We start from the raw sequence: 23,063 nt of genomic DNA, 5'->3' as shown, positions 1-23,063 counted from the left end.
TGGAAAATTGGGTGATCTAGAGTAGACCCTTTCAAATTTGGCACTATTAATATATTAGATCAGGTAATTTTGTTGTAAATGATTGTACTGTGCATTGTAGTTTAATGTTGTTGTTCGTCTCTAACCAGTATCTAACCAGTTAGGACAACCAAAACTGTCTACTCAAAAACTCTTGGGGGACAAAAATCTCCAGGATTTGAAAGCTATTTGTCTAGAAGTAGCTCTTGAAGTTGTTAAGCCAGGATACTCCTAGATCTAAAATTTACTTACCCTTTGTTAATCACTCCCCTTAGTCTCTACTACCAGTGCATCTTACTTCTGTTCTTTCATTCTTTGTCCTCCTTTTTCCTGTTCCTTTTCCTCTTCCCTTTGTCATCTCCCTACTCTTTCCCTCCCTTTTGTTGATTCCAGATTGTAAAAGTGCTAAAGGGATTGTAAAGTGAAGTTTTAATTTCTTCCATTAGCCCTCCTTTAATTTGTGTGTTAACTTTAATATGTTTTAGAAAATTTTATTTATTTTTATTTTATGTGTATGAGTGTATTGCCTGCATGTGTTTAAGTGCACCTGTGTCATGCAATGCCAATAGAGGACAGAAGAGGGCGTCAGATCCCCTGGAACTGGAGTTACAGATGTTTGTTAGCTGCCATGTGGATGCTGAGCAGACCCAACTTTATTATTTTAATATAAATAATATTTTTAAATATTTTAATATTTAATTTTAATTTAATATTTTAAAGCTCTAATTCAGTTTATTAATCTTGTTTTACTGTACTGTGAATTGAAATAAGTTACTGATTGAACTTATACTACAGGCTTATTTTTTCAATGAATCCTATAATCTGCAGAGTTGTCTGTTGCTAGAGGGCCCCTCAAATTAAAGTGGTTTAGGCTTAAATTTCTGTTACAATTATTATGTTATGTCTTGATGTTCATGTATTTGAAGAGGTTGGCAATCCCAGTGTGAAGTGTGGTGTGCTGTGAAACTTCCTTACAGTTTTGTTTAAAGCAGAAGTTATACGCTTACATGTTAGGTGTCTGGTATTTTAGTCATGAACCGTCTTTCTTCTGACTTGAATCCTAGCCAAAATAGAATAGCATTTAAAGTCCCATCCAGATTTTTAACACTTTGTCTTAAGTACTTTTCCTGTTGCTGTGAAAATAACAAAAGCATCTTAAGGGAGAGAATGGGGTTTATTCTGGCTTACAGTTCGAGATGAAATCCATCATGACAAGGACGTCAGGCAGGAGCTTGAAGGAGCTAGTCACATCACATCCATAATCAGTAACAGCAGAATCAGTGTATCCTGCTGCTCAGGTGCTTTCTCCACTTCCGTAGTCCAGGATCCCAGCTACAAAATGCTGCCAGCCACAGAATGGTGCCACCCACAGTGGGTGAGTCTTCCCAGCTCAGTTACCACAAGCAAGATAATCCCAAAATATATATGCCTGGAGGTCCTTCTTGCAGGTGATTCTAGATTCTGTCAAATTGACAAAACCGTCACACAAATCAACTGTTGTCCTTCATCCTACAAATAAGTAATGGGTCCCTCTGAGTAGCAGTAGCAGACAATACAGCAGGTGCTACTTTCGTTTTATTCATTTTTACTTGGGAATACTTCTGTCATGTGATCCTGGTGTTCCTGGTGTTAGCTGTAGCCTGAATAGGACTCAGTGAATTAATTAAAAACCTGGCTTATGTGTAATATAGACATAAAATTGCTCGTTGCTTTTCCCACTGTGTTGTTCCAGCTTGTCATTTGCACCATACTTTTTCTGAGCCTGTCAAGTCCTGGTTTACTGTTTGGCTTTACTACAAATTAATTACAGCCTAGCATGTAAGTGATCAGTCTTGGGGACTTGAGGAGACAGATGGATTAATCCACCATACCTGTTGTCACTGATAACAGACGCTGACTTGCTGTTCCTCTTTTTCTAGAACTTTTTGATAACTTAGTTTTCTCTATCAATTCATCTTTGTAAACATAGACTGAAAACGTTTATATTTTTTGTAGGCAGTTATTTACTTGAAAAGACTGACAACCATATGCATCTATATAGAATATTCTTTTTCTTTTTTTAAAAAAGATGATGTTTTTAAAACAATCTGTGCACGCGTATGTGTGTGTGTGTGTGTGTCTGTGTGTGTACGTGTACATGTACATGATGGGAGGAGCATGTGGGTAGCAATCAGAGGACAATTTAGTAGAGTTGGTTCTCTTCTTCTAACTTTACATGGATTTGAGAGATCAAACTCAGGTCACCAGGCTTACACAGCAAGTGCCTTTACTCACTGAACCATTTTACCAGCCCCTAGTATCCATTCTTTATAATCAAATACATACTTAATAGAGGACATAGATACTCATTTATGTCAGCTGTGAATATTTTAAGCATTTCTTAGTTATGCCCAAAATATGTCAACTATTTTTAACATCAATGTAGTCACTTGACCTTGGCATTCACAGAATTGTATTTGGACCAGATAGTCAAGTAGGACAAATTAATGTAGAAATATTGAGAATTTCTAATAGTTTTTATGTAGCATGAGCAGCAGCAGAATGTATGTTGCTTTATTTTTTTATATCTCTTCCTTCATGCATTCAAGATTATTGATTTCTAAGTAAGAAAACTAACAGGATATTATATTAGACGTCAGAAGTGCAGAGGTGAACAAAACAAACATTTACCTTTAATGAGCATGAGGAAGAGAGTTGATGGTCACCTATAGTTAGGTTTGATATAATGGTGTGCAATTTGACGCACTTTATTTTTTTTAGTATAAATATTTTCAAGCCCAAGCCTATAGGATATGATTATGATACCACAGAAAAGGGAGCTTTCTTTTAGACTCTAGAATACTTTCTTGTATATTGACAAGCTTTCTGATTTTATAGTTTATTCTGTTTTGTTTTTAATTTTTTAATTTATTTTTGGTTTTTGTATACGAGTGTTAAGCCTGCATGTATATAAGTGCAGCTCTGTCATCCAGTGCCCACTAATGACAGAAGAAGGTATTGGATCCCATGGAACTGGAGGTTTGGATGTTGTTAACCTCCATGTGGGTGCTAGGAATTGAACCTGGGTCTTCTGAAAGAACAGCCAGCGCTCTTAACTACTCTTAACTGCTCAGCCATCTCTCCAACCCCATTTTGTTTGGTTTCATTTGTTGCAATGCTGGGATTTGAATCCAGGGCCTCATAAATGTTAGACAAGCATTCTATTTAGCTCTAGCCTCATCCTTTAACTTTTTGTTATGTTCTTGGCTCGTTTTCTCTCTTACTTTTAAAAACAGGATCTGTGTTCTCCTTTATCTGATTGTTAATAACCTCCCCAGATTCTTCATGATTTGCTTTATTTGAATTTGTGATTTTTCTTCAAAAGGCTAAATCTTGTTATGTGTAGTTCCTGTTAATAATTCATTTTCTCTTAAGTAAACTAAATTTCTACATGTGGAATTCTTTGTCTATTGTATTTGTATATCTACATTATGTTTCTTATTTGTGATAAAAAATTAAAACATTTAATGTTACTTCCTTTATTGCTATTTCCATGTAAGAAATTTTCAGTCAGGTCTGGAGAATATTTTGTGGTAATATGGTATTCATAGTCTTGTTACAATTGCAGGAGGAATCCTGTGCAAGTCATTTGTTTAGTACATATTGGAATATTTTGTGATGGGCATTTACTCCTTCCTATAGGACCCCATGCTGTGCCAAGACCAGTGTTATTTTAATTCCTTATTTTTTTCCCCCTTTTTTGCTTATCTTGAGAGTAACACATGTGAAAGGAGAAGGTAGTTCAGAAGCAGAGCAGTAAAACTTCTTGGATCTGGGGTATTTTTGTTTGATAAGGTGGAAGAGGATAGGAAGATAGAGAAATTAGCTTCACTCTATAAATGGGAAGTAAATTTATTGTAATCTAGACAGGAAAGAAAAGATTGGCTTTCTTTTTTAGAAATGATTTTTTAATTACCTTTGTAATTTCTTGGAGATTATTCTTTTCTGATTGTCAAGATGAGTGCACATTTACTATAGAAACATGAATTAAAGATTTCTACAAAGAAATCATTTCTCACCTGTAGACAGAAATATTCTCAACATTGTGAATGTCTTTTTCAAATTATATTGAAATGTGTGTATATATAAAGCATTTTAACAATAAAGGATATATATCCATGGTGCTGTAGGTTGTCATTTTTAAAATCAGAGTGATACACTGACTCCCCCCATGTCAGTTTGCTATTTCCCTGATGATGTTGAACAATTCTTAAAATATGTAACTCTGTGTGTGTGTGTGTGTGTGTGTGTGTGTGTGTGTGTGTGTGTGTGTATTTGCAAGGTAATTCATAATTGTAAAATGTCCAGCTTTTCTTCAGCAAGATGGCTCAGTGGGTAAAAGTGCTTGTTGGGCAACCAGAGTTCGGTCCCTGGAACTCATGTAAAGGTGGAAGGTGAGAACCAACTCTACAAAGTTGTCCTCTGACCTACTCAGGTGTCCCCCCTTCCCCTCCCCCCCCCGCCAATACACACACTAATAATAAATAAACGTTTTTTAAAATGGTCTGTCACAGAAATAGAAGGAGAATATCCTGTAAATTATTAAATAAGTTAATTTTTACTATATATCTATATATTTTACAATATGATTTTTAGTGCCAGTATAACGTTGCATTGTAATGTTTACAGATTTTGTCAACTTTTGTGTGTTTAGGTTGCTTCTGTTATAGTATGCTGTTTCAGATATCTTTGCATTGGATAGTGTATTTCCTGAGGCAAAATTTATAATTAAAAATCACCATGTTAAAGAAAATTATAAAATTTTATAAAGTTTTTATGCAATTTGCCTTTTAGGAAAGTTGTGCTGGTTACATTTTTGTTTTGTTTTGTTTTGAGTTTTTGTTGTTGTTGTTTTGGTTTTGGTCTTTTTGAGACAGGGTCTCCCTGTGGCCACAGCTGGCCTTGTTATGTAGACCAGGTTTGTCTTGAATTCACAGAGATCTGCCTGCCTCTGCCTCCCGGGTGCTGGGATTAAAGGCATGCCCCACCATGCCTAGCAAGAGTATGTCTTCTTAACTGTAATAGGTAGATAATAACTTTATTTTTCTATTCCTATTATTAGAAGTTTGCAATCACTTTTTTTGTTAGTGAAGGTGATGGTCTCATGCTTCTTAACTGTTTGTTTTTATTTGAATATTTAGATTTGCTTTTTGTTTGAAATCTTTTTGTGTTAAGGATATCAGCATTCAAAGAACATGAATAGTTTGCTTAACCATAGGTATTTTCTTTTCTGGTGTTATATACTATATAAATTATATAAACTTAAATTTAGTACATGTTTTTTAAATACTAATGTGTAGTAGGACTTTTTATTGTAGTTTATTTTGGAATAATTTGTTCATTAATAAATGGTCTATGTATTTTAAGTATGTGGTAAAAAGATATGCTTAAATAAATTTGCTATATATATTATATTGAAAGTGAGAACAGTAATAAACATTTTATGACTACTTTGTTAATTTTTTCATTGATTTAATCAAGGTTTTTTTTTTTTCCTCTCTGCTAATAGCTACAAGTGTATTCATCAAAGTTTGGAGGACAATAATAGATGTCCCAAGTGTAACTATGTTGTGGACAATATTGACCATCTCTATCCTAATTTCTTGGGTGAGTCTTTGAAATTAATTTTTACTTTATTCTTTCCACAAAAACACTAGTTTGTTTAGAAATCCCAACTCAGAAGTAAGCAAGTTCCTATGTTACTCATTAGGATGCTTTGATCTTTTGGGGCTATGAAATAGACTATATATGGTTAGTACCATTTCTTGTTATTTTTAGTTTTATAAAAGCAAAACCTGGCAGGGCCTTTAGAGTTTTGTGCACATGATTCTACAGGAAGTAAGGTTTCATGAGATTGTCTGATGTCTAGACACATTGTGTGTCTGTGTATAGTGTATCCTGTTCCTGTCTTTCTGCTTAGAGGATAGATTTGAGAAGTAGCAAAGGAAGGGTTTAATGAGGAGGCAGAACATGGGCTTGGGGACTGTTGTCAGAAGGAAAAAATTGAGCATGGGAATTCCTGCATGAGGAGGGAACAGAGCCTTTAAACTAGAAAAGGACTCAGAGGAGGAAGATATAAATAATAGAATTTTGAAATGGGAATGTAAGAACTGGAGTACAGCCTTAAATATAAATGGTAGAAGCTTGGGTTTAGTATGTAGTTAAAGACTGATCATGAGTTTAAAAAATGGTTTTTGTCACAGGTGGTGGCACATGCTTATAAACCATTACTTGGGGAGGCTGAGGTAGAAGGATTATATGATCCAGGCTAGTCTAGGCTTCATAGTGAGAGACCCTGTCTCAAAAACAGTTACTATTCTTTTTTTACACTTTGAATGTCTTAACATAAAATTACAGACCCAACTTCAATATGAATTGAGAGAATAAGAACGAGAACACAGCAGAAATACTAAAGCTAAACTAATATATGTCAACAGAATATATAAGTAATTTATGAAGACGGCTAGTCACAGAATGTTTGAATAAAAAAAAAAAAAAAAAAAAAAAAAAAGAAGAAAAGAAAAAGCAAGGTAAAATGAGAACATCTAATGCCTGGGGAATCCTAGGCAGCCTCAGAGTGGCTGGTTGCCAACTCTACAAACAACTTAGGCAGAGGTTTGTAACTTCAAACCCGCCTCATCCCTGAGGAAGGGAAAGGGGCTGAAGGATGAGTTATTCCCCAGTGACCAATGATATAATGAATCCCTACAACTTAATGAAGCCTCCATAAAAAACCCGAAAAGATGGTGCAGAGATCTGCATGATGCTCAACATGTGGAGGTGCTGAGAGGGTGGAGTGCCTGGAGAGGAGTCAGAGGCTATGTGTTCTTTCACCTGCCTTACCCTGTGTATTCCTACACCTGGTTCTTTACTTGGATCCTTTTAGACAGCCTTTGGGATAAATCAGTAAAACAACAACAGAAAGGTAAAAAGAGGGAATTAAAAACACATAGCTTATATACTCAGGTTATCAACCCATTAGGGTGATTGCTATGAAAAAAGAAAAGGAAAAAAATGTGTTTTCAAAGATGTGGATAAATTGTGTACTGCTGGTGAGAACATAAAATGGAATATACACTGTGGAAAATGTATGGTGTTTCCTGAAAAACAAAATTCTCATATGATCCCATTTTACCCATGAGTATATGTGAGTCCTGCAGGAGTATTTGTGCATGCACATTCATAGCAGCATGATTCACAGGAGCCAGGAGATGGAAGCAACCTACTGTCCATGGAGGGATGCGTTGATAAGGTGTAGCATGTGTACACTATAGAATATTATTCAGATTTTTAAATGAAAAAAGTTCTGGCAAAACCTACAACACTAAGTACACACTGACTTCTCTTCCCCTTACCCAAGTTTGCAAGTACTTTCCTGAGGTCAAGGATTAGTCTTTCGTTTACCCCCACCCTCCACTCCACTGAGGGTGGGGGTATGTTTGTCTCTGTGTCTGTTATAAATCAACCTTTTATTTAATATAATTATCACTATGCACGCAAACTTTAAGACTTGGCATGGCAGTATGCACCTGTAATCCCACCATTTCAGAGACTGATGCAGGAGGATTTTTTAATTAAATCCCAGCCTGAATTGCAGAAAGGTCTCTAAGAGGAAAAAACACAGGCGTTCTGAACTGCTTTTGGGCACTAACTTATGTGCTTTATGGATGGGAATTTATTTAATCTTTATGGACGGCTACTGAGATCTGCTGTTACCATGCTTACTCCTTAGACGAGGACACTGAGGCACAAATGGTTTGAATAACTTGGGTAAAGTTATGTAGCCAATGGATGATGGAATTAAGATTTGGTCTTTATAGCCTTATTTAAGAGCCTGTTCTTTTAAAACTATATTATTTTGTTTTTGAAATGGCTGGAGTGGAGGCTTCAGCAGTAGAATGCATTTCCTAATACTAAGAACCTTCATTCTCAGGATTATGAATGTTATATGATTCCAGATGGTATAACTATTGTGTGTAAGTCATTCTTCTGAGAACTCATTAAGGTTTCAAGTACTTGCCTATCCTGATAAGAAATATGAAAGTGTTAACTAAAAGTGGCATGCCAAATTTGAAATACAGAGTCATATCATTAAGGTTTAATTCATCCAACAGTAGAAACTTATGACCCATCAGCTCTGTACATTGGTAAAAGATGGCAGAGATTGAATCATTAAATGCTTCAATCTTTAGCATGAAGAGGAAGCCAGTTGATGTTCTCTGTTAACAGCAAAACATTGCTTTTATAATAAATTTCCAAAGTTACAGAATGAAATTGTCCATTTTGCTTTTCTTGTTTTTGTGTTATGGCATGGATTGAAAGGAATTTTTCTCTAAATTTAGGACTGTGATGGCTTTGACAAATTCCCATTTCATTTTTGAATTCATTATATGTAGCTTGTATTTTAAGAGATTTCCCCAGAGATAACTGCTGTTTGTTTAAGGGAATGTTTTTAAAGGGGGCGCTAGCAGCAAGAAAATTCTGATCCATTAATGAAGACTTTATGTTGGTAAACACATGATTTATTTATTATTTTAAAAAATTATTTTTGAGACCTGGCTTTTCTATATAGCCTTATCTGTCTTGGAGCTGTGATCTTCCTGCCTCTGTTTCTTGAATGCTGAGATTATAGACATGTATCACCATGCTTGGGTGATTTTTTTTTTTTTAATACCAATTAATTTATTTTTGTTTTCATTTTACCTTGATTTTTAGAACTGTTTTTGCAATTTGTAATCTTTGAGAACTTGATTATACAGGGTTGGCAAGAATTAAATATAGTGGTATATTAGACTTACTGAAATGTAATAGTGTACAATATTGCAAAATAAAGTCACAGTTCTTGTTCAGATGATAATTTCTATAAACGAAACATTAAACTTTACTTGCTTATTCCCATTGCATTATTTCAAGTTTGCTTGTAGATTATAATACTTGAGTGATGTGTTTACATTTAGACTTTTCAGAGTCAGACTCTGATCTATTAGGGTTTTTTTAGCCTTAATTCTTAGCCTCTATTATTTACAAAATAATGTCTCAGTATGGTTTTTTTTTTTAAATATTTATTTTTATTTTATGTGTACGAGTGTATTACCTGCACGTATGTGAGTGCACCCATGTCGTGCAATGCCGCGGAGGTCAGAAGAGGGCTTTGGATTCCCCTGAAACTGGAGTTAAGGATGGTTCATAGCCACCATGTGGGTTCTGGGAATCGAACCCGGGTCCTCTGCAAGAGCAGTCGGTGCTCTTAACCACTGAGCCATCTCTCTAGCCCCTCAGTATGATTGTTTTAAGTCATCCTCAGATACTTCATGATTTTAGTCATCTGCACAGTATACACTTTGATCTGTATTCTCTTCCATCCTTTCTGTGTAGTCTCTGCATATTTGGTCCAATTCTTTTGTGATTTGTTTGTTTGTTTGTTTGTTTATTGGAAGAGTTAGTTTATCCTGGCTTAGGTTTGCAGAAGACTAAGAGTCATCAGATCAGGGAGTATGGCAGGCATGTTGGCAGGAACTGAAAGCTAAGAGATCTTATCCTTTGTGCAAACACAAAGCAGAGAGAGCAAACTGGAAGTAGGACAAGGCTACGAACTCTCAAGTCTGCCTCCAGTGACACACTTCCTCCCCCAAAGAGCTCTACCAACTGGGGTCAAGTATTGAAATACTTAACCCTATTGGGGGGCATTTCTCATTTTAACTACCACATTCCATTTCCTGGCCCCCATAGGATCATAGCCATATCGTAATGCAAAAAGCATTTAGTCCAACTTTTAAAGTCCCTGGTCTCTCACAATCTCAACAGTTTTCAAAAATCCAAAGTTTCTTTTGAGACTTTTAACTGTAACTCCTACAAAATCAAAAGGCAAATTAGATACTACCAATATACAATGGCACAGAATGTACATTCCTATTCTAAAATGGAGGAATGGGAGCATAGTGAGGAAATGCTGGACCAAAGCATGACTGAAAGCCAACAGGGCAAACACCAAGTCTTTAAGCTCCATGTCCCATATCTAGTACTTTAGTTTTTTAAAGGTCTTAGATGGCTCTGCCCCTCCAGCTTTGTTGCCTACAGCATACATCTCTCTCTTGATCCTGTTCCAGTCCCTGTATGCAGCTCTTCTTGGCAGATGTCTCACAACTCTGGCATCTCCAACATCGTGGGGTCTCCGCAACAACCAAGACTTACTTTCATCACTTCAAGCTGTGTCCTCTCAGGGCCTTCTCACAGGGTTGGCCCAGTTCTTATGTGACCTCTATGTGGTCCCTGGCCTATATACTTTGTAAATCTGTATCATCTCATTCATCCCATTATATTACACTATTATAGCTTATGTATCTGCTTTCCTAGGGTTGAGACTGAATCATTTTATTACTTTTCAAAGCTTCAATCTTAAAATGGGCTGGCTACCTGTCTATTTTTCAACATATTTGACATTTGATTGTAGATACCAACTGTTTTATTTGTTACCCTGAACAAATTTATGATCTATTCCTAATATTCCTTCCTCTTTAATAGAAAGATTAATGTAATATCTATAGAGCCAAGTTCCTATCTAGCCTAGTGCTAGTTTTGTCAGTTCTTTTGGTATCAGTATTTATTAGCTATGAGAACAATCCCCCTGACTCAAAAGTAAAAGTGATTTAAACACTACTTAAAATGTATTCATTTACAGAGAAATACTTCCCAGGGCTGCGTAGTCATTCAGTTAAATGATATGTTAAATTCCTTCCATCTTTGTGTTCTTCTCTCATATGTCATGGTTCTTTGTGTAGCTACCCCAGTATTTCAAAATGGCTTTAAGTAGATTCAGATATCATTTCCTTATGAAGACAGAAAAATGTTTTCTCTATCATCTTTTGAAAATAACATGTCTCCCATTGGTTAAGAATAGGTTTCCAGGCTGGGCGTAATGCATTTCTATAATACCAGATGAGGCAGGAACATCAGGAGTTCAAGTCAGATTTGGCACATAATGAAACTTTGTCTCAAAACCAAAAACTGTCATATTCTTAGCCTCACATCAATCACTGACAAAGATCTAAATGACTAGTTTGGCCAACCTGGTCTACATAGTGAGTTCGAGGCCAACTGGGGCTACAGGGAAACCCTATCTCAAACAACAACAAATTATAAAAGTATTTCCTTAATAAAAGTCGAAATAGTAACAAGGGAAGGAAAAATCTTAATTTAAAATAAAACAAAAAGTTGCCATTTTGTGATTAGCATCTTTTTAATTTGGGGCTCTATAAATATAAAGTGGAATCTGAACAGAATAATTAGAAGATGCATTTAACAAAAAATACAAATTTGGGGTCCTCTGTTTTTGTTTTCAGTGAATGAACTCATTCTTAAACAGAAGCAAAGATTTGAGGAAAAGAGGTTCAAATTGGACCACTCAGTGAGTAGCACCGTATGTTTCAGCTCTTATTACTATTTCTGGTTTTGTTTGTTTTGCTTGCTGGGGGTGGAGCTTAGGGCCTTGCACATATTAGGCAAGCATTCTGACAACCAAGCAATATCCCTAGCCTCTGATTGCTGTTTCTAATGAGTTCATTTTGATGCTTTTTTTCAATAATAGTTAGATGTTAGATTTAGTTTATAATTGTGGTTTTTTTCCTTTTTTAAATTTAGTGTATAATTGGTTTTTCTTAAAGAAAGGAAATTTAAGATTGTTTAAGTCAAATAAATAATTAAATAACTTTCTTAATTGCATTATCTGTAATAGTTTACCAGACTAACTATCCGTTGTTTGAAGGTTCCTGGTGCTATCATCTTGAGACAGAGTTGATTTGTAATATATCTGGCATTGAAGGGTTATATGCCAAAATATTGTGAATAAACTGCTAGAAGTTCTAAATTAAAGAATTAGCCCCACAGTATTCAGACAGATGCATGTAATACCTTACCACATGCTGTTTAAATCCAGCTGTGTTTTGACTTACACTTAGAGGTTCTTAAGATTTGCCTTTAGTGTGCCTTTCATACCCATTACCTGAATTCATTCAAAGTAGAAGTATTATTTAAATTGTAGCTCAAGGTCCGTTATTTGAGAGGGGGGGGGAGTAGGTTGGAACATGAGTGTAATTTTACTATCTAACAAAGCACATTATTAGAAAGTACCCTTTAAATGTTTATTTTATAGTCTAAAAAAGTCTTCATCTTTTCAATTTTAGAATGGCCATAGGTGGCAAATATTTCAAGATCTGCTGGGAACTGATCAGGATAACCTTGATTTGGCCAATGTCAACCTCATGTTGGAATTACTAGTGCAGAAGAAGAAACAACTGGAAGCAGTAAGTGGTACTTGAATCTAAAAATACTTTCTTTTTTATGATAATGTGTTTGCTATGAAAAATATCTAGAAAGGTTTTAAAATAATAGATGAATAACCCATCTTTTAAAAAAATTATTTATTTAATAACCACATCATTAGAAGAAGCATTTCATTACAACAGCATTGACATACTCAATAACAATTTCCAGAGCTAAGATGCATCTCTTTCAAAACTGCCTGTAAATTTTAGGTTTACACTTAAATTAATACAGTTATACAATATTGAACTCAGTATAAACCCTATAAGACATAAAATTGAATGAGGTTTTAACCTTTAAAAAAGATCTCCATTTCATTTTAAAATATGCTGTTTCATACAGAAAAACTCATTTTTAATGCAACATGTTTGCACGTGTCTCTTATCTATATATCTGATTATTACTAGTCACTGTTGGTTACTTTCTGAGATCCTTGGTACCTGAGCGTGGATATAAAGTCATCAGGTAGATTTCAATGGTAATGTTTTACACATCTACTAATTAACATGTAGTAAAGTTTTATGCTTCTTCCTCAAATATAACTCATTTTTAAAAAATTTATTGATTTGTGTGTGTGTGTGTGTGTGTGTGTGTGTGTGTGTGTATTTCATACAGAACATCCCAAACAGTCTTATTCATCTATATACCCACATCCCAAGTGGCACCTTCCCATACCCCTGCCCCCTACTGGAGCCCATATACTCTGTCATCCCTGTTACTGTCCACTGTGTGGTTGGTGCCCCCAGCTGTTCCCCAGTGCTTGTCCATCGGCTGAATCTAGTCAGCCTATCTAGAGTTCCTTATTTTAGGAAGATCAGCTCTTCCTCATCTAGCAGCAAGCAGTTGCCAGTATTTCTTTAGATAAGATTCGGGTCTGCTGTTCATTTTCCCAGGTCTATGCTGGGTTACTGTCTATAACTTATCTTTTTTATTTGACTAAACACATCTGAAAAGGCATTTTTGCCAGAGTCCCTATTTTCAAGTTAAACAAGGATTGAAATCTTTACAACCTATTTGCAATGACCAGTTTGTAGTAACAAAAACTGAGTGCTAAAGAGAATGAGAAAATAGTTTAGTTTTAATAAGAAACAATTATATTAATTTTTCTTCTAATGACTGTCTTCTTTGCCATATCATCCTCTTTGAAATTTGGAGACAAAGTAAAATTTATTTTTTGTCTATAGTAGGTAAAAATCCTTCCAGCAGGCTTCTTTTCATAATAACAGTAATCTATAGCTTAAGTAAGAACATTTAAAGAGATACAGTTAAATGAAAATAAATGTGACATGTATTTCATATAAATAAATGTAAAAGATGTGAAATTGCATGTACTAAGTCCAGAATCGGCCACATTTCAAGCAGTGTGCATCTTAGCACAAGCAAATGCATGCCCCGACCTAGCTTAATCATTGAAGTGGGTATTTATTGAGATAGACGGGAGTATGGGAGTATATGTAGGTGAACAGCCAAATATTCAATATTAGAATTGTGGCGGCTTTGTCAGACTCCAAGCAAATGCGATTAGAGATTTGACTATTGTTAAGAGTCTCTTTTATAACTCTTGTGCTTATTTGTTGGAACAGTTCAAGTTTTCTTTACTGATAGGTTCTTGTTATGTGGTAGATAATGCAGCCACCTGTACTTTGTTTACCTTTGTATCTTCAGAGCTTTTAGCTCTCATTTCAATTTTGAAACTTCTGTGGATAGATTCTGATCAGCTTCTCCTGGACTTGGATCCCACTAAGTAGGTTGGGAATCTATTGGGAGAAAAGGAGCCAGTCAGAATGATGTCTTCTAACTTGTGTCTTTTTATGGAATGGAGTTATAGGGTAATTTCTCCTGTACTTTAATTTTTTTTAATTATATTTATTTATTAAATTGTGTATATATGTATGGGAGCCAGGTATGTCATGTTGTATGTAAAGATCAAAGGTCAATTTTGCAATTCGGTTCTCTGTGGATCCCTCTGATGGAACTCAGGTCATCAGGCTTGACGGTAAGTGCCTTTACCTAACTCAACCATCTCACTGGCCCCATGTTCCCTTTTGAAACTAAGAAAATGACAAGAGATGATGTAAGCAAAGAAAATGGGAGGAAAGACAATGACAGAAATATTTTTTAAGTTGTAAAGTAGATGAACAAAGCAGTTTTTCAGATCCCACAAAGCTGTACACTGAGCCAGCAGTGGGGTAAAGCTAGGAATTTATATGTATTGTGGAGTAGCGCTCTGGGATTGGGAGCATCCGGTTATCAGATGTAGTATAGGTTGAACACAGAATTGAATGAGAGACTGTTTAAGAAGCAGTGGAGGGTCAAGGAGATGGTTCAGCAGGTAAAAGTGCTTACCATACAAAATAAAATCTTGACATTCTTGCAAATTTCTGGATCCCACTGTAGAAAGGGAATTGACTCCCTCAAATTATCATCTGTGCATTGTGGCATACACACACACGCACACACATACACATACACATATATACACATACACAATACTACTGCTAATAAATAAGCAGGTAGAATCCATGATCCCTCCCTATTTAACTCAGCTAAATCTTCCTTCTCTCAAGGAAATTCAAAAGAAAATTAAAATTTTTGCCCTTCCGTCTTGCAGCAGTGATGAAAGACTGGCTCTCTGGACTGTTGTGTTACAGGCACACCTGATGGTGTTGGGATCCAATACTGTTAAGATCGTAGGTAATTACATACTGAATCTGAGAACTTTTTTTGTTTTTTTGTTTTTTTGTTTTCCTTTTTTAAAAAATGTGGTGCTAAAGATTGAACTTAGGACCTAATGAAAACCAGGCAATTCTGCCAGTGATCTATATCCCCAAACCTGAATGTGAGAACTGTTAACTCACCTTTTAACATGGCAACATTAGTCTTTCATTCCTCTTTGGCTTTTTGTCTTCAAATTAAAGAAACAGTTATTAATTTTAGATCACAGATTTCTTTCTACTGTTTGCTGAAGAAGGAGTCAGCTAAGAAGGTACTTTATAGCTTTTTTTTTTTTTTTTACATTGTTTTCCTTTATTTCCATTGCTTACTTTTTATTATTAACCAACTTGAAGAAACCAACATATGGACAGTGACAGAAAGCAGTATGAGGCCATGATGATACACTTTAGTTTTAATCAGTGGTGACACCTTCTTCTTAGTTCAGAGTTTTGAGAATTAAGTATCTCCTATACATAAAGTTCTTCCATCTCACTACTTTCTCAGAATAACCACTGGGAAGAATCCTTCTTGAGCATTTCTATGCATTCCTTTTATACACACAAAACCACACACACACAGACACATGCACAGAGGAATTGCTGGTGTATGGATGTGTGTATATGTTAATCTTATAAAATAATAGATAATGACAAATTGCTATGGTAGAGATTGCCAAGTGATTCTGTGGGTCTATATCTTAAAAATGCTTAGTATTTTTTTCCTTCTTAATTTCTGCCAATCTCAGGTAATGCACGCAGGTGTGTGTGTGCATGCACACGCTCACGATTATGGGAACATATGTGTTATGGTACGTATGTGGACATCAGTAGGTATTGGTCCTTACCTTCCATCTTGTTTGAGACAAGATCTCCACTGCTGAGTACACCAGGCTAGCTGGCCTGGGCAATTCTTTTGGCTCCACTTCCATCTTGAGTAAGGAGCACTAAGATTTACTGATGAGCACTGCAGTATCCATTTTCCAACTTTATGTGGGTTCTAGCAATCCAAACTCAGGTACTCATAGGTATACAGCAAGTGCTTTACCCATTTCTCCAACTTTGACCTGTTTTGTATTTAGAGTAGGAATGCATATTAACTCCCTTTTATACCATTTTAGCCAAGGCCAGAAACTAAATTTGACTTTATAGTTCTTTGAAATTGATTGGGATTTTCATAAAAGCTCAGCATATGCTTTGTTCAATGTTTCAGTTGTGTTTGAAAATTGTGGTGCTTTATAAACATTACATTTATATTTATAATATATTTAAATAAACTATAAATACTGGTCTTAAATCTGTCAGTTATTGATAGAGATGTGTTAGAATTATAATTTCAATTTTTTTTCTGTAATTTTTACTTGATGTGTTTTGAGACTGTATTATTAGGTATATACAGATTTAAGATAGTTAAGAAGACCACTGAATGAATTAATCCCTTTATTATTGTTAGATAAATAATTCTATTGGTAGAAACATTCCTTGTTACTAAGTCTGTTTTGTCTGATACTGATACAGCTACAATATTTTGCTGTTTTTTCTTTTTTTCCTGTAAGAAATAAATGTTATTAACAATATGGGCTACAGAATGTAGATGGGTTTATTTTACTAATTTATTTTAAATTTATATATTTAATGAATAATAAGTAACTAATAAGTATTACATATTTATCTGTGTGCACACACACATGCGTATGTGCATGTACATGTGGAGGTCAGAGGACAATTTGGAGAAGTTGTGGGTCCCAGGGATTGTACTTGAAGTTGTTAGGCTTGGCAGCAAGTACCTTTATTCCCTGAACCATCTTACCAGTCAACTTACTAATTTTTTGAGGGATCTATCATTCTTAGTGTACCATGTGTGTGCAGTACCTACAGTAATCAGAAGAAGGCATTGACTTCTCTGGAACTGGAGTTACAGATGATTGTTAGTTGCCATATGGGTGCTGGGAACCAAACCCAGGTCCTCTGCAAGAACAACCATGGCTCTTAAACACTGAGCTAGCTCTCCGGCCCCCAAGGGACCATACTTTTTAAACAGCTTTGATATGTGGGTTGAAATTCAGGTGGATATCTGAAGTGGGTAGGGAGTCAGTGCATTTAGACATGGAGGACTCTGGCTCTATAAATATGGCAGTATGGAGACTAGATTTTCTTCAGGGCTCCATGAAATTATTACTGAACAAGAGGGAATATTAGTCACTGGGGAGGTCAAGTAGAAGGGGATATTGGAGAGGCTGGTTGAGCCAATGTATTGATATTGGCATTCCAGGAAGTTGCTTATCACTCCAGAGGGGTAATAGGGGTCCAGCACATTTTCCCCATACTGAAGTGTCACAGCTAGGTTGCAGCAGAACTCTCGCACCCTGCTGTCAGGGTTTGCATTAGGATTCTGAGTTAATCTTGCAGGACATCACTGCTCATGAGACTTGGTTGGTCCATAGGCTGAGGATGTATCATAAGCAAGAAGGCTCCAGAGTTGGAAGAAACTTTTTCTTAATATGCATGAGTAATCTAGTTGCAGCTACTAGTGGCATAGCCATAGCTTGGAGGAATCATTTGGATGGCACCAAAAAGCTAACTTTGTAGAATATCCCACCAACTGGAATGGCAGAATTAACCTCTTGCATTGTATAGCATTTTCTCCAGGTTGACAGTTCCATTCTTACCCTGAGAGAAGGCAGCCACCACTCTCTGTCCTTATTTTTCCATAGGAGGCAGGCTAAGCCTTTGATACTCTCACAGTGAAATTCACCATGAGATTCTGCCTGCGAATCGCAGGTGTAGGGCAGCACCCTCATTCACTGATAGCGATGACAATCACATTTATTGAAGATAGGTTTATTAACTCCATCTCTGGTAAACAGAGTTAAGATACAGAATCTGCAAATTCATGACCTGAGTATTCCTTTAGCTCCTTGTTCAAGAAAGAAGCTCTTTGTCCAAAAAAAAAATTTCCATCCTGCAGGAACCAGCCAGGAAGATTAGACAGCTGGTACTTTAAACAAGTGTCAAAAGAAGAAAATTCAGGATAGAAGTCTAGTCCACATCTCAACATAATGGTTAATTTGAGTCTGAGCACACTGCATATTAAAATTGGGTGTCCCATTAGTCAGTCCAGTTTCATATTGAATTTTTTGTCTAATCAGTGTAAGTCTCTACATTCCTCAAGCTCAGGATGCTTTTTCCATGACAGCATCATGGAACTTACAGTGTTTTCTTCTCACATCACTACTGTTGGTTTTTGTAGTATATTTCCTATTCCATTCTCTCTTAGTTACTTTTCTGTTGTTGTCATAAATACTCTGACAAAAGCAACTTAAGGGAAAAGGGGTTTGTTTTGCCTTATAGAAGGGATACAATCCATCATGGTGGGGAAGGCATGGTGGCCAGCATGAGGTTAGGAGCATGAGGCCAGCCCATCACATTTCCTTTGAAGTTCTGAAGCAGAGAAAGAGCAGGAAGTGGTGCTGGGCCTGAAAACGTCAAGGCTCACCCCCAGTGACATACTTCATCTAGCAAGGATCCACCTTCTAAAAGTTTCACAACCTTCCCAAGCAATGCTGGGGACCAAGTGTTCAAACACATGAGCCTGTGGGAGACATTTTACTTTCAAATCACAATATTGTCACTTTCATTCTGTCATTGTTTTTATGTAACAGCATGCCTTAAATAGTGTACACCGTTTACTTCTGTTCTTTAAGCACAATCTAATAAGAAGCTCTTGTAAATTTATTTATGGTGGATGAATAGAAGTCTCACTCATGCCTACTGCTCCCTCAGTCTCTAATGTAATTATTGATGTGGCTGAGTTGAATCTATACCATGGTATTGTTTTCATTTCTCTCTGTTCTCTACTTTTTTGTTTGCCTTTTATGAAAACTATTGATATTACAGTATTGCATTTTAGTATGCTAATCTCTGGTTTGTTTGTTTGTTTTCTCAATTTTCATTATATTTTTTAGGATGCCTGTGAGGACTACAAAATGGCCTTAAGGTTATAGTGCCACTTAAAGGGACTATATATATACATATATATATATAGAGAGAGAGAGAGAGAGAGAGAATATATAGTATACTATTTAAGGAAAATGTAAAGGTTTAAAATAATTCAATTTACTAGGCTTGTTTTCTTGGTTCAAGTTCCACTGTACATTGTTCTTTTTTCTTTCTCTTTTAGAAAAAAAATATATTTTTTGAATTTTATGTGTATACATATATTGCCTGCATGTAGGTAAGTGCACCGTGTCATGCAGTGCCTGCAGAGGTCAGAAGAGGCTGTCAGAGCCCCTGGGACTGGAGCTACAGACAGTTGTTAGCTGCCATGTGGGTGCTGGGATTCAAACCCGGGTCTCCTGCAAGAGCAACCAGTGTTCTTAACCTCTGAGCCATCTCTCCAGCCCCTTATTATTTTTATCTTATGTATATACACTCATAAACATAACACACATGCCTGCATGTGTGTAAGTGCACCCATGTCATGCAGTGCCCGTGAAGGTCAGAAGAGGTTATTCATTCCCTTGGAACTGGAGTACAGTTCTTTAGCCCAGTTCTTTAGCCTAGTTCTTTAGGTGCTGGGAATCAAAGCCCAGTCCTCTGTAAGAGTAGTCAGTGCTCTTAACTGCCGAACCATGTCCCCACCCGTTCTTTTTTCTTTAATCAGTTAATAGAGTACTGTTTGAACATATGCAAAATGTAAAGTCTTTCTTTTTTTTAAATCCCAATATTTCCCTCTCAGATGATTTTCATATTTTTCTTTTAGATTTGGACTGCCATCTGGCTCATTTTACTTTTATTTATGACTTTACTACATTATTACTGTCCTCTATAGAAACCTACAATTTTTCTTTCTCCATCTAGCATATCAAAGATATTTTCATTATCTTTTTGCTTTTTGTTTCTAATGAAATGAGTGATCATTTTTAATATTCTACTAAAGATAGTATACCCTTTTTCTCTCCCTGCCTTTAAGGTTTTATAGCAATGGGTTTCAGCAGTGAGTCCATGATAGCCTTTTTCTTTTGTACTGTTCTTCCTTGGGTTTCGTAAAATAGGAATACTAATTGAATATTTTGAACCATTATTTATTCAGCATTTTATCTTCTCTTTTATCCTCTAGTTCTGTAGTCATAAGTTTGATTTCCCACTTATTTCTCTTTCATTTTTTCATGTTTTTCTTTTTATTCATTTAAGTTGACTAATTGACCTTGAACTATCTTTGAGTTCTTTATTTTGCTGCGTCAAATCAGCTCCTAACCTCGTTATTTTTTTTTCAGGAATTTAAAAAAGTTCAGTCATATTTTTTCATTTCTAATGGTTTACGCTTTCCATGTTTTTTTCCTATAATTTTCTATCTTCTTACTCATGTTGTTCATTTTCTTCTCGATTCCTTAAAAATTTATAGTAATATTTTAAAGTGTTTTGTTGCTTTATTTAGCATCTATGTTGACTAAAATTCCTTCTGTTTTTTTAACCTCCTTGATTTTTTTTTCTGTTTGCATGTCTTGTAAATTTTTAAAATTGTGTCATAGATATTCTATATTCAAGAATGGTATAGAGAAGCTAGAGAGGTTGTTTAGCAGTTAGGAGCACCTGCTGTTCTTGAAAAAGACCCAGGTTTGGTACCTAGCACCTTCAGTGGCTCACAACTGCGTATTAATTGCAATTCCAGGGGATCTGATGCCCTCTTTTGGCCGCCCTGAGCACCTCCTCATATGGTGCACGTAAGGTTCACGTACATATACATAAATTAAATACAACAAAAAAGAATTGTGATAGAGCTGAACATGGTGTGCATTCCTATAAACTCAACTACTCTGGAGACTTGAGACAAGACTGACACTCTCAAATAAAGGATGAGATGTACCTTAGTAGTAGAGTTTATGCCTAGCACAAGCAAGGCCCTGTGTTTGATTTCCAGTACTGAAAAAGAAAAAAAGAAAGGGGGTTGAGGTTTTGTGGAGAGATTAATGTAGCTATATATTCTTGAGCATTCTCTGTTTTGCGTGTGAGGAAGGATGAGAGACTGTCTGCTTTTGCCCAAGTCAAGAATTTGGTTGAGTTGGGGTTCAATTGGTGATTGAGTTATTTTCACTTCATAGATTTCAAGAATAGTGTATCTTCGTATTTATTTGTTTTTCCTTTTTTGTTATTGCAGTGGTAATATTTTGCATTTAAATTTGAAGTAGATCTATCACTCTTTAGGGTTAAGTATAGTGGAAGTGTTACCTGTGATAGCCACCTTTTCCAAATTTTACAAGTTTCATCAGCTTTTTATAAATATTTCTCTAATGTGTTTATGGACTTTTCAGTCCATTACTGTCCTTTCTTTAATCTTTCTGTTTGTATATAGAATTGGGAATGACTTCACTTGTGAAATGATTTGTTACCTCATACTTGGAGTCATTCACTTTTCCAAGCAATACTATTTTATATTGCCTTGATGTGTTATACAATAGCTTTTATACTGCAGGGCCATACAGGAAGGTAGTACCTATTGTTTCTACTTAAATGCATTGGTTTTTTGTAGTTGTGAAGTCAAAAAAATCATAAGCAGGGTCATCACAAGTCAGGGCTGCTTATATTCCTTTAAAAGAGAGTACATTGTAAAAGATACTATATGTGTCCGTGCTCTGAGGTCCTCTTATTACTTGGCTTCATTTTTCCCTTTGACTTTGAAGCTTTTCTAGAAAATTTTTATTCTATTTATGTGTTCTCAGGTATTTGAATTTAAACGATTTGAAGATAGTTTTTACATTATTGTAAATGAACCATATAACAGCTGTCTTCATATTGTGTATAAGATATGTTTTTTGCTCCTTAGACAAATAATGGTTTGACAGATAATCAATGTAGAGAAATACCAAGACAGAGGATTAATTACTGTTGGAGCACAGAGCCATTTGAATTTGTTTGGTATGATAGTTTAACTCACTTCTTAAGTGTGAATGTAAGGTTCAATTAAAGCAAATTTATTATGCAGAGAAAGCTTTTGATTTTCATGTTACCTTGTTTTATAATATTTAATTGTAAAACTTAAAGTTCAATTGAGGTTTTAATTGAGCATTCTTAGTTTATATTTGTCTTATTTGTCCTTATTTGTCTTGACTTAAGTTTTTTAAGTCTCTCTTGCCTCTTTCAGTTTAAAGTGGTTATGCTTTTTTGTATTGTGTTATACAAGTATTGATTATACAAGTTATACACTTATATAACACAAATAGGGTATTTTTGTCATCTAGGCTTTTGTTACATGCAAGTATCTGCTAATTTTTTTTGTTTCTTTGGTTTTGTTCTTTTTTAAAAAAAATTGTTTTCATGATTTCATACACTTTTATAATGTAATCATATTCTCCCCCTTTATCCTCTCTTACCTCCCTTTCCTCTTTTACCAAACCAATCCTTCCCAAATCTCCCTCTTCCATGTATATGTGGCCCACCAAGTTTAAATAGGTTGCCTTCATGAGCATTGATGTTGGTGCTGGGGTTATTTACTTGATCAAGAACAATTTACCAGTGGCTATACCACTGTGAAAAATGATTCTTCTCCAGCAACCATTGACTGTCTCTAGCTCCTCATGGAGGGGCTGGGGCTTATGAGTCTCTTCCCTAGCCATGATGGAATGCGTGTTGATAGGCCTAGTCTTGTGAAGGTCGTATTCAAGTGGTTATTGCTGATAAGAGTTCGTGGGTGCAAAGCCATTTCATGTCCAGAAGACTTTGTTCCACAGCACATTTTTTCTGGGATCTTTTCTAAAGTAACATCAGAATTTCTAGAATTGGACCAAATCTAATTTTGTTGTATAGTCGGGTAAATGAAGATTTTATTAGTCTTTGGTTTGGAATCATTAGATAGTACATTATTTTTCCCTTTCAAATATATAATAAGACAATGTTAAAATTGTATTTATTCAGCATGCCTTTAATCCCAGCACTTGGGAGGCAGAGGCAGGCGGATCTTTGTGAGTTTGAGGCCAGCCT

At 35.6% G+C, this 23,063-nt stretch overlaps 1 protein-coding gene across 1 annotated transcript in view; it reads left to right on the top strand.

Annotated features, from left to right (window-relative positions):
* Cop1 (COP1 E3 ubiquitin ligase) overlaps positions 1-23,063 on the top strand; it is a gene marked incomplete in the record, with an annotated part of 182,023 nt that overhangs the window by 14,552 nt on the left and 144,408 nt on the right. Inside the window, 3 exon segments of the mRNA XM_008826109.3 lie at positions 5,567-5,664; positions 11,397-11,473; positions 12,237-12,356. Coding sequence (XP_008824331.1) covers positions 5,567-5,664; positions 11,397-11,473; positions 12,237-12,356 — 295 coding nt within the window.

This window comes from Nannospalax galili, unplaced genomic scaffold (assembly GCF_000622305.1).
Source record: "Nannospalax galili isolate Female #2095 unplaced genomic scaffold, S.galili_v1.0 scaffold429, whole genome shotgun sequence".
Classification (NCBI taxonomy): Eukaryota; Metazoa; Chordata; class Mammalia; order Rodentia; family Spalacidae; genus Nannospalax; species Nannospalax galili.
This window is presented reverse-complemented; position numbering and strand designations above follow the sequence as displayed.